The sequence below is a fragment of the Amblyomma americanum genome, chromosome 11, assembly GCF_052857255.1.
Source record: "Amblyomma americanum isolate KBUSLIRL-KWMA chromosome 11, ASM5285725v1, whole genome shotgun sequence".
NCBI classification, from domain to species: domain Eukaryota; kingdom Metazoa; phylum Arthropoda; class Arachnida; order Ixodida; family Ixodidae; genus Amblyomma; species Amblyomma americanum.
In genome coordinates, this window is record NC_135507.1 from 95,658,892 (window position 1) to 95,671,906 (window position 13,015).

Consider the following 13,015-nt stretch of genomic DNA (forward strand, 5'->3'; position numbering starts at 1 on the left):
GCTTTGTGAGGCGACTGTGTACTACTCTTTCTATTAGCTTTACTAAATTTGAGGTTAAAGCAATTGGCCGAATATTGTCTAATTGAAATCCATTGTCTGCATTCTTTAAAAGTAAAATTAGTTTCGCAATTTTCCAACTGTGAGGAATCCAAGAGGTTTCCAATGACGCATTTACAATATCTAGAAGGTGAGTTGGAAAGTCGTGCGCTAAAATCTTTAACATGCCCACAGTAATCCCGTCAGATCCCGGAGCAGCAGAGTGCATCGAGGAAACAATTTGCAGGAGCTCCGACACGTCGACCTCAGGATAGTCCGAGCTGGGGGTGAGAGTGTGCAAAGGTTCTGCTTTCTGTACCTGGAAACGTAGGGCCAGCCCCTGCGCGATGCGTTCTAGGTTTTGCTTAGCCTCCTGCGGAGACATTACCATTGACCTTATGCGATTGGAGGCCGGAGAGCTGTTATTCTGTGCCATGAATCTATAGAGAGCCTTCTTATTCTGGGGTTTTGAGAGATACGTGTTTAAATTTTGATTATAATCCTCCTTTGCCTTTTTAACAGTTCTTTTGAAACATGCAGAGAAGAAGTTATAATTTATCCAATTAGCTGGGCTCTGATTATAGGAAAGGCTTTTCCAGGCTGCTTTTCTACGACGATAAGCTTTCTCACACTCCTCCGTCCACCAAGGAGACGGCTGTCTGGCAGGAGCAGTAGTGCACACCGAGAATACAGAGCTCTCAGCAGCATCTTGCAGAAAGGTAATTGTCCGCTGAGCTCTTTGTGCTCGACCTGAGCTAACTATGGAGGGGAGTGAGGCAGAAATGAATTTTTTGTACATAATGTGGTTTACAAATTTCATGGTTGCACCACCTTTTCTGATAGGCGAGGATATAATAGAAAAGGTTATTGGAAAGTGGTCACTAGATGTACCTGAGTCTTCGGTTGACCTTGCAGATACGCCAACCCCACGAGATGATAATGTTAAATCTATGGTTGAACGGGATCCTCCTCGGATAAAGGTTACTGCTCCGGAATTACAGCAGCGCACTGCATTCATTGACATCCAGGACCACAGAAGCTGGCCGCAGGAGTCAGAGCGACTATCCCAGACACTGTGGTGCGAATTAAAATCTCCTGCGATTACTGTGCTGTTTGCGCCGCTCAGTAAGGTATCCAAACAGTCTGTCCTGTGAACAACAATTGGGAAGTAGACATTAGCAATAGTGACTTTGGCACACTGTGGAAGGGAGATTTCAACCGCCAACAACTCACAGTCAGGGCGCATAACTGTCTGCGAGATTGATGCCCGGTGACATATTTTCGTAGAGATCATAGTTATTAACCCACGACCCCTGCCAATAATGCGATCTACCCTGAAAACGCGAAATTTTTTAAATGTAAATGATTTATGTGGAGAGAGCCACGTTTCTTGCAAAATCACAATATCTGGATTATGTTTATGAAGAAGTAATTCAAGATCCGGTAAAGAAGAAAGTACGGAGCGACAATTCCACTGCATAACTTTTAGACCCGCCATGATTATCGACTGGTTAAAGAGGCATCAATAGCCTCCTTCAGCACATCAGTCTGGGGAATTAATTTGGGGGGTCCTTTCTTTTCTTTGACTTGCGGAACAGCTGACTTCGAGGGTGAGGAAGAAGCTCGACGCTTCTGGGAAGTGGTGAGCATTTCAACGTCCATGCTACAAGTATCTACGTGAGCGACACTGTCAGGAGCGCTGTTGGCAGGCGGTACTTGGGGCACGGTAGGAGGCGACATGGAATGACTCTTACTAGCAGCACTTGGGAGTGATGCCGGCGTAGCCGCCGAAACATGTGATTCAGTAGGCAGAGATTGGCCAGCAACAAGTTGAGATAGAGCCTCGGTGAAACTGCCCAGCATTCGCTCGACCACCACAGAAAGAGCCTGTTCTACTGAGGACACTATTGAAGTAGTCAAACTTGACGGCATATCAGCAACAGAGCTTCGCGCACGGCTGGCATATGTAGTATCCCTCCGATCCAGAAGTGCATAAGCATCTGCTCTCGAACACCGTTTCGCTTGAATGATATCGAGCAGGCTTTGTTCGTCGGCTCGTTTCGAGCAGTTGACATCATCAACTGAGTGGTTGCCCTTGCATAGGCAACACTGGGGCTGATCAGAGGCGCAGCTGTCATCTGAATTCCTTTCTCCACAAACACGGCAGCGGGTCGCCGACTTACACGCTTTACCACTGTGACCGAAACGCCAACAGTTGTTGCACTGAAGAGGACGGGGCTGTAGAGGGTCCACACGATACACTATCGGCCAAACCTTGAGTTCAGAAGGACATGAGGAACCAGCAAACGTAGTGATAACTGACTCTGTCGCAACACGCACACCATTGAATTCTCTACTGCACCGGTAGACAGAAAAAAACCCCACACTTGCATCCTGAAACTCCTCCAGTATATCCTGCGGGGAAGATGATGGGTCCACGCCACGAACAATACCTTTGGAACATGCGAGCTGTTCCGGGATGAAGGCTTTAACCGCTAAGGACTGAAATATTTTGCACTGGAGCAGGTCTGTGACACAATCAATGTCAGCGGACCTGCAAACAATGCCTCTCCGGCCGAACGGTCGCACCTCAGAGATCTGGAGGTAGTGGGTAGTGAGAGATCATAGCTCCTGCTGAAGGATCTTGGAGCTTTTCATCATGATCGTTCCCTCACCGATCGGCACGAGAGCCACAGGGATGATGCCAATTCCATTTTTACGAAAATTGTCTAGCGGCAAGCTTTGGGTGGGCAAGCTGGCAAACCAGGTTGCCGACCCTCCACCCGGGGAGGTCAGCGACATACCTGAGCCAAACGCACCCTCAAATGCACATTAACCTGGCCTACAGACCTAACCTGAGACCTGGCCAAATCCCCCACGCAGAACGGCCTCACCAGAGATGACCACGTAGGCACCACCAGGACACCACAGTTGAGCTCGAAGCCAAGCACCAGCAAGAACCACCTTCTTCTTCCACCTTCTCTCCACCTTCTTCTTCACCCCAGGTATATGGCACCACCTGTCAGCCGTCCCTCTTCTTCACTTGTGGGGGAGACGTGGAAGGCGCTAGACAAAGGACGACTCATAAAGACGCATAAAAATAACGATGGTTTAGCTTTGGTTAACCGAGGGAGAAGTGGCAGCTTCACGATGGTTTAGCCTTAAAAAGTCTTGTTATGCTATGCTTTGGTCATTTCTTTGGTATTTTCCAGGCTAAACCATCGTGAAGCTGCCGCTTCGCACTCGCTTTAACCAGAGCAAAACCACAGTTAATTTTTATTGATATGTCGAACGAGTTTAACTAATGGAGACACCTGTAATGTGAAGCAGTCTTTTATTGTTCAGTCTTGGTGATGGCTATGATTAAACTATGGTGGTCGGTAAAGCGCGAGACTTCTTCAGCGCCCGACTCCATGGCTCTGACTGCTAGGCGTCTCCGCCGCTTCTTTATGCTCGCCTGAAGGAGTGATGTCAAGGCCTAGGTCGTGAACACCACATATGGACTCCACTGTCAGGCGCACGGGCGCTTCTCCCGTTATGTACTTGGTTAATGAAGGCGCGACGTCACGCCCTATCACGTAAACGCCGCGTTTCGGCTCCTCGGCAAGCCAAGAGTCGATCACGTGACCCGATTTTGGTTGACCTTCGCTTGACCGTGACGACCGTGTCAACGGTGCCTTGACCTTGACTTTTGGCATCGACCTCGACGTGTGTACTTTGCAATGGATTGACCATTGGTCTTACCGTTGCAAAGGTCAAATGTCGAGGCCAGAGGTCAAGTCATGGTTGTCACGGCCGTCAAGGTCAAGTGAAGGTCAACCAAAATCGGTTCATGGGATGACGACCATGACAACGATGACTTGACCTGTGGCCCTGACCTAGGCCTTTACCTTTGCAATGGATTGACTATTGGTCTGACCATTGACCATTCACTGGTTCTCCCAACTTATAAACTGTAGGCTTGACCTTGACTGAGCCTTGAAGGTCACGGTAAGTACAGGGCCATCTCAGCCAGTTACTCTAGTAGGGAAGCTACCGCTTCAAAAATGGTTGCAGCTTATCTTAGCTAAGCATGGTTTAACGAAATCGTCCCGACGACGTAAACGGCCCCGTCCTACTATAGCTCAGTCCGCAGCGAGAACTGCAATGCAAATGCCGTGAGTCCTTTTTCCACCAAACGGCGAGTCACGTAGTTACTGGGAGCAATGTGTACCCTCTACGCGGAAGGGGCGAGAGGTTCCGGCTGCGGTGAGTGACGTGGTACGTCACGTGTCTGCCCCACCTCCACCGCTCCTCCACTTGAAGGTCGAATTGCGGCTCCGATGACCTTGGCTTGACTAGGCCAGTAACGCTCCCGTTTTAAAAGGTCACTGGCAACAGCAGCTAGGCCTACGTGCAAAGTGCGCAGCCTCCCGAAGAACTTTGAGCAAAATTGAGGCTTGCGGCCGCACAGGATGAGCATCGTGAGTCTGGAGCCCAAGGGTAACCATTTTCGAAACACACGCCTGCTGCTGCAGTGGCCAATCGCTCAACCTCTGCGCCCGGTAGTGGTATGAGGACTAGAACCTATCGAACAATGTGACACATTTTGAACTTTTGCGTAGTCTGGACTCGAGGAGTCTCAGAAGTGAAATAGAATCAGAACAGATAGATTGGCGAGTAACAGAAGAACGCTATTGCATTTCCTTTCCACCAATGGAACAGATCACCCCTGAATTTTTTCACTGTCGACGTTGTCGGAATGCAACCATTCTGGAAGCAACCAGAGCTGATGAGGAGCGAAGTTTATTTACAGCACAAAGTAAAGTCAGCACACAACACACACAGGCAGAGACAGCAAATACTCCAAAGCAAAGTTCCAGACGCCGCCAGCCACTTCACAAAGAGCCACCTTGCAGCCGGCTTTTGTCCTCTGCACAAACTCTTTCCTCTTGCACCGGGAACAGTGTACCCTCCCGGTGGAAGGGGAGGATGACGAGCAGCAATCCGGCAGAGGACCGCTCAGCTGGGCAGGCTTCTAGATGAACATCCAGCGCTGGTGCCGAGCAGCAAGGGCTACACAGCCCAGGCCAATGGCAATCAGCAGCTGGATCAGCCCGTCCAAGCGACCAGAGCCACCCTTCGGCGGCGCTTTTGGTGCCGGCGCCCCCGAATCCGGCGCTTTTGGTCCCGGTGCCGGTGCATCATCACTCTGGAGTGTAAACAAACGATAGGCACTATAATTACGTCCACTCTCGACCGCGTCGTGAGGGAAGATGTAGGGACCCACCGCGGTGGCTCGGTGGTCGGTGTTCGGAGACTGAGCCCGAGACCGCGGAATGAAATCGCGACCACAGCGGCGTTACGATGGAAGCGACCTACATAAAGTCCCGCTCGAAGTAGCGGGAACCTTCACGCAGCAGCGATGCGATAGCGGCAACTTCCGCCTTCCAAGTAGGCTTCCGCCATTACCATAACACAGTGTAATTGCAGAGGTCTCTGTGCCCACTCCAAACGGGCCAGCCTTCGCCTTCACCTCGCAACTTCCGAGTCCTTACCATCCGTGGTAGCTTTCCGAAAGCCAGGGATAGGCGCCACACTCACAACTATACGACGTTCCAACAGGGCTCTTCGTTATGTCTTTGCGTCCACAAAAATTATATGGGTAATCATGTTGACCTGGACCTCCCAACGGCCTATTCCTACGGGATGTAGACTCTCCTCCCTCTAAGAAAACAGGACCCACAACTTCACATTCTCACTGTATACTGTTTCCCTAAATTGCAAAACATTTCTCTTGCAGACCTCGTCAGCCGAGCGCTGATAGTCGCGGGTCGGCACTCCCTCCTGATTGTAGGCGACGTTAACGGCCCCAGTTGGCTGTGGCGTCCACGCCGCTCTCGGGCGTCGTCGCCTCGCATCTCCGCAGAATGACGCCCACAGTACGCGCGTTTTTTTTTTCGTTGAGCTAGTCACGTGACACCGGCGAACGGTCCTACTTCGTCGCTGTCCGCGAGCATGGACGACACTGCGCGCCCTCTCCCCGCGTCTTCTGGCTGTTCTACTGGTTCTACCGTCGCCGCGGATGGCGGCAGGTCAGTGACCTGGCGGATCCGTAGCCTCCTACTGGCCGCTGTGTTCTGAGGAACGGCAAAATAGCTCCTGGTCTGATCGTTGTGTGGTTTCACGGAACGGCAAACCAGCCAGTCTGCGGGAGAAAAACCAGTTTGTGCGTGTAGCGGCCCGCGCGAAAGCGTACTGCTTTGCGGTTTTTCCCGCCAGTGTGAGCGCACCTTAAGACGCCCGCCTGCTGTCCGATGTCGTCGCAGGCTAAATAACTCTTTAACGTTGCTCCCGTTAAAGCGGGCAGTTTGTGGCGTGCGCACTGGAGAAAAAAAATATATTTTCCACGAACACGCTTGAAGGTGCGCGCGCCTCGGGTATGGGGTTCTGCCGTCACAGTTCAAGAAGATCTGAAGGTTGTTAGTGGCGAACATTGTGCCAAACGATAGGCGGAGGCTGCTAATCACGCCGGTATAAACCGACTGAGCCAGGCACTCTTTGCATGATGTAACCGCGGATGAGCCTAGTGACTAGGGTGCAGTCACGGCCGTCGTGCTCGATGAAATTAATTCTTCACAGCCTGGAGCTATACAGGGTGTTTAACTTAAGACTCTACATAAGTACTAAAAATATGCTTTTGACTAATAAGAGCGCTCTTTTCGCCATAACGTTGTCAGCGGTGTAGTACATCAGAATTCAGCTAAGACGTGCTAACTAGCAGGCTTGTTAACTAATACTGAATAGTAAACTTTTTGTTAGTGTTCTTATTTATCGAGAGATGTGTAACCCACAATAAGTAATATTCATATTAGTTTGTAGAATTTAGAAAATGCGGTAAACCTCAGCGCTGTGGCACAAATTTTTACTATTTCGACAAGTTACGTGCACGAAAGAGGTTGCTTTGTCTGCAAGCTTCTCGAAAATGCTTGTTAGGTGGGCGCATGAGATTAAGAATATTCTGGGGAAAAGGAGGCCGTAGCTTCCAAAATACAGGGTTTTCTACATCGTTTTGTACAGGGCTTCGAACTCCTCAGCACTCATCAACAGACTGTCTCAACTTGAAAGTTAGTGATTTTTAAATAACTAACTTCATATATACAATAAAGTGGACAACGCAGTGGGAGCCTCAGGGTGAAATTGGACAGCAAATTTAAACTTCATGCTCCGCACCTCACCTTCCCTTGTTCGCTTTGTGTTGTCACGAAACCCATCTTCCTGCCCTGTCTCTACTGTGTACCCAATTATAGTGATTTTATTTATGTATTTGCCCACACGGCCAACTGGCTTTAAGATGGGGCAGGGTATACGAAAAGAGAAAACAACATAAGCAGTGTCAGTCAAAGAGCAATTCAACATCGAATCAAGAAGCAACATAAAGACAAAAATGCGCACAGCACTACAAAATCGAAATGGTCATTGATTATTCATTGAACTGTATTGGTTATTTTTATACTCCTCAACGACCACCGCAGCTGAAAATTTGTGAAAAGATTCTCTTTTTACTTCCAATTGCCTATTTTAGGGATTTTCATAAGTGTTCGCTGAAACACCTGGTACATAGTTCAGAAGGAGAAATTGAGACCTAAGAAGTATATGCTAAAATGTACACTGACATACGATGAAACATTTGGAAATGAGCCGTTATCTCTCATCAGAGCTGGTCCCCAGTTGAAATGGTGGTGACCTGTCGTTATGTTTTTCAACGTGGTGTCTTCTGTGTGCAGCCTGAGGACGAAGAGTTTGGTATTTTGTAGCGATAGCTACACTACGCCAGCCACTTCGCGAGGTCAGCGTGGCTGCGCGCTGAGCCGTGTCACCACCGCTCCGCCAGCTGTGCGCATGCGTGGAGTGATGTCATAGCCCGCAGCTGGTCTGCGCGCCGCGCGCCTCACTGCTGCGTCGGCGGCGGAGCAGACGCCGCCTGCCTCGTCAGTTGTGCACATGCGCGAAGTGACGTCAGCGCACGCAGCTTGTGTGTGCGCCGCGCGCCTACATTACGCTAGCATTTGGAGCCTTCAGCGTGGCAGCGCCGTGGCCACCGTGGCAGCTTCCAGCGGCGCGGCGCGCCGGTGAAACCGAGTGGGCTGGGAGTGGAGAGGAGGGAGAGAGGGAATCCACGTCCAGGGACGAAGATGAAGAAGGAACGCCCAGCGAAACGGAGGGGCGAAAGACTGAATTCGCAGTTCAACTGAGCGAGTTACACTCGGCCAGCTGTAACCATCGCGTCACTCAAGGTTTAACCAGAGCTAAACCACAACCTTTTTTGTCAAAGCTGCTTATTCACAAAGTCTGAACATCGAGATTTTCGTCGCGCGTCATCCGGTGCTGACGCGGCCCGCTCACCTTTTTCTTTATTTCCACTGCACCGCTCTTGATGGGCTTTGTGAAATCATCTTTAGCCTTCACGATTGTGGCTCTAGGAGGAAAAGAAAAGAAGGTGTCATTAAAGCGTACCCGTTGAAATTTTAAACTCGGGACTCGAAGAAACAAATATTTACACATTCGACCGTTAAACAGCGCTATACGGCAGCAAAAGGGTGGAAAATTGGGCGATTTGGTACGGTTTGGTTTGGTTTATGGGGGTTTAACGTCCCACAGCAACTCAGCCTATGAAGGACGCCGTAGGGCTCCGCAAATTTCGACCACCTGGGGTTCTTTAACGTACACTGACATCGCACTGACATCGCACAATACACGGAGCTCTAGAATTTCGTCTCCATCGAAATTCGATCGCCGCGACCGGGATCGAACTTATGTCTTTCGGATCAATGTTGTTGAGGCACCACAAGGACGAGGACGGAGAAGAAAGAACAAGCGCTCACTAGTCAACTGACAAAAATTTATCATAAGACGTAACATATGTACACGATAGAAATCAAAACAAAAGAACGAAAAGTACATGACATGCAGCACAAATGCATTGTGTCCTCTATTTCCCTCCTTCCTGCTGGAGCTCACATATATATAGAATCCCATGCCTTCCTCCAAGATATTCCTATTGCGTGGCAGTGTATATCGCGCGCACGCTTGTACTCTGCTTCCGTTCGCTGAAATCTAAGCCTCTATTGTTATCCGCGTGGTTTACAGTGCGAACGCCAATGCATTGCGGTGCAATTTTAGCGCACAAGACCGAGAATGCATCGCGGCATTGTGAGTGAGCGCGACAAAACAACCTCTTGAAAAGGCTGCCGAAAACGGCCAGAGGTTTCCATTGTTGGTGGCCACGCTTTCCGCCCAAGCGCAGGAGAGAAAACGTGGTCGTCAGCACCTGTAATATGACTCAGCACCAAATCATAAATCCGGGCAGCCTCATGCTCCTCTTGTCATTTAAATGCAGAAATGCAGTTCATTCAAAGCAAATGTCGACCTATTAGAAGGGAAGATATGTGGTAGAGGTGAACACATCCTCAGGCCTCGGGTATTAAATCTAAAGGCTTTAATACAATAAAAAGTGTGAATCATTCTGAGTCATTCATTGTTCAAGAGATAAATCCGAGAACATTAAATAAATTTAGGGAAGAAATTCAAAAAGTAAATTGGAACCCTGTCTTAGAATGTGTAGACGCTAACAAAGCCTACAACATTCTCATTTCTATCCTTACTGCAGCCTACAGAACCTGCTTTAGATTCAAAATGATAAAGGAATCCAAGAAGATACGTAAGCCCTGGCTTACGAATAAATGTCTCAACATGATAAGAAAAAAATATGCGTTGTATTCTGTATTTCTGCAAACAAAAAACTATGCAGACCTTCTTGCTTATAAAAAACACAGAAACTTCGTGACAAAGTTTTTACGGAATGCTAAAAACTGCTATTTTGAAAACCTCTTGGGGAAACCGGGTGCTCGTGGTAATGAAATCTGGCGCGAAATGAACAAACTATTACAAAGGGGAAGCCGTCAAAATGAAGAACTTGAAATAATACTTAATAATGAAGCATTTAAAGGACAAAATTTGGCGAACAAGTTTAATGAATATTTCATAAATCTTGTTGATAGCGTCCACGATGAAACTGCCACGAGCTTCCTGAACAAGCAGATTACAAACAGTGCTTTCTTTGAGCCGGCATCTCCTGAGGAAATATTCTCAGTATTTTTGTCACTGAAAAATAGTAAAGCACGTGATATAGATGGACTTCAGATAGGACCTATCAAGTTTGTACTCGAACTCCTGGTACCAGTTTTCACCCATCTGTTTAATATTTGTTTGTCTACAGGTGTTTTTCCAGACAAAATGAAGCTAGCAAAGGTTTCGGTGTTGTACAAGTCTGGAGACAGAAATGACTTATCCAATTACCGACCAGTAGCAATATTACCTGTAATATCAAAAGGTTTGGAAAAAGTTATTTGTAATAGAGTGACAACGTTTTGTAATAAGTTTTCTATTATAACGCCTCAGCAGTATGGTTTTCGAAAGCAGGTGTCAACCGAACTGGCTCTACTGACGCAAAAGGAGTACATACTTGATGGATTTGAAGAAAGGAAGGTAACCCTTGGTATATTTGTAGATTTTTCGAAGGCGTTCGACAGGATTAATTATGCTACTTTACTATGTAAATTAGCACGTTATGGATTTCGGGGAATAACTCTAAAATTACTAAAATCATATCTAGAACAAAGAAAACAGTGCGTCGCTCTTACCGGTGAATATTCATCTTTGCTTACTGTGAAAGCAGGGGTTCCGCAGGGCAGTATACTGGGACCGATCTTATTCAATCTTTATATTAATGATTTAATAAGCATTAGTGATCAAGCATATTTTGTTATCTATGCAGACGACACTAGCATTTTCTTTCAGTCCAAGGAGATTAAGGAACTCGCAAGTTTAGCCAATACCACCCTCAATAGGTTGTCTCAATGGAGCACAGTAAATTCCTTAAAAATAAACGCAGCGAAAACCAAATGTATTTTATTTGCGCCGGTGCAAAAGCAAATAAATCGTAGCTTGGATATCTATTTTGACAATTCTAAAATAGAGCTCGCGAAACAGGTTAAAACACTAGGAGTCATTTTTAGCGAAAATTTAACTTGGGACGCTCATGTTGGCCTTGTAGCTAAAAAGTTGGCGAGGGCATGCGGAATGATTTGTAGATTGCGACAGGTGATTCCACCGAAACTCAAGCTTCTTGTATATAATGCCTTATTTCTCCCGCATATAAACTACTGTAACCTTGTTTGGGGGACAACATCTGCTACACACATCCACAAATTACTTTTAATACAGAAAAAAGCTATCCGCCATATTGCAAATGCCCCATACGATTCCCATACACGGGATTTATTTCAATCATTTAATGTCTTGACTGTCACGCATGCATACATATTTAACCTGTTCTTAAAATACAAGAGCAGCTTAAAACACACAAATGAGCATTTTCTTCGAATGAGCCGCCTTAAAAAATCCTTGCAGCTGCCATACAGTGTAAGGCAAAGAGATACATGGGATTTGCCATTTTCCCGAACCAATAACGGTTTTAACAGGTTGCAATATTGTGTACCATTCCTGCTAAATAGCCTTGAAAGGTTACATATAGACCCGAACACCATGACTAGAAAACAATGGAAAAATTTTTTAATGACGAACGACGGTATCCAAATTTAAGAAAAAAGTACAGAAGAAAAATGTTGTAATGTAAACGTTTTCTTTTATTTTGGAGCATGCTTGTTTTTGTATTAGGTTCGTACGATTCTTTTATTTGTCTGTACGTCCTGAGTGTAAATGGTCTAACTTAGACCAGAAACTCGTTTTTTTTTCCTTTCCCTTTTGCTGCATATGTATCCAAATATGTTGGCCTGCACGTGGGATGCTGTTGTACGCGAATACATTTGTATTGCTTTTATCTGTGAGATGCAACACATATATATATGTAAAAACTTGCATTTATCATGACTGTAAAAGCTTCACGCTGCCAATCAAACAGGGGCAAGGGCCTTGTCAAGCTGCTTGTAGCAGCTTTTTTGCTCTTGTCCCAGCATTCCTTTGTTACACGCGGAAGAATGCTGAATAAAGATTTGATTTGATTTGATTTGAAGTAAGCTGGCCCCGTTTCGCTTTCTAATAACAATTGTTAGTATAGGCACCGACTATCAACGCGGTAACGTTTAGAATCGTGTTGCAGAAATGCCAATGTCGTCGGCGTCAGCGTCGTTTGCCGTGAGAAAAAAGCCCGATGGAAGCAAAGACTCAATAAAATTAAGCTGAAAGTCCATTTAGGCTTGGGTGGGACTCGAACCCAGGACCTTCGAAACGTGAGACCCGCAAGCTACCCATAAGTCAAGAAGGCTCGTTGGTTCCAGCTGAATAAAAGATGATGATGGTGACGATGGTTTTTTATGGCGCATAGGCATCTGTGGTCGAACAGCGCCATAGCACAAGGTATTTTTCCTCTACTCGAGGTTGGGTGTCAAAGACCCATCGCCCAAACATTTCACACTAATTAAGCCGAGCACCAGACCAGGGGAAGACTTGTACCCATTGTATCACCGGTGAGTACCTGGCGGCACTGGGGATCGAACCCCGCACCTCGCGCATGCGAGGTGGATGCTCAGATCAATAGGCCAAAGCTCCAGTATAGGACCTAGTGACTGTGTTGTGGTCTTTGACTTGGTGAACTGTCTTAGAGTCATGTGCTGATGCGTACATGATTGTTATGAGGTACGATAATTAAGAATTAGGTAATTTAGGTGATGCGAACGAAACCCGATAACACTATCGTGTTCTGTTCTTAAAGGCAATTTTTTTAGAGCAAGATATGCGCACAACACGCGACGAAGGTATACTGTCTTAAGAATTTAATGGGTGTTCAGCCGGAGACGCAGGAACAGGAACCACCCAAGAAAACCTGTGCACAAGTCAGTTTTTAGCTAATAAAAAAGCAATAGAGGCGCGAGTCGCGAAGCCGGAATGCGGCCCCGAAGAAAATCACCATACGAACAGC

At 47.0% G+C, this 13,015-nt stretch overlaps 1 protein-coding gene across 1 annotated transcript in view; it reads right to left on the reverse strand.

The window, feature by feature from the left end:
- Nucleotides 1–4,799: 4,799 nt before the first annotated feature.
- LOC144110443 (uncharacterized) overlaps nt 4,800–13,015 on the reverse strand; it is a 56,618-nt gene continuing 48,402 nt past the window's right edge. Inside the window, exons 5-6 of the mRNA XM_077643338.1 lie at nt 8,422–8,494; nt 4,800–5,227 (exon numbers count right to left, since the gene is read on the reverse strand). Coding sequence (XP_077499464.1) covers nt 5,054–5,227; nt 8,422–8,494 — 247 coding nt within the window. The 3' untranslated portion in view covers nt 4,800–5,053. The remainder of the gene's footprint in view (nt 5,228–8,421; nt 8,495–13,015) is intronic.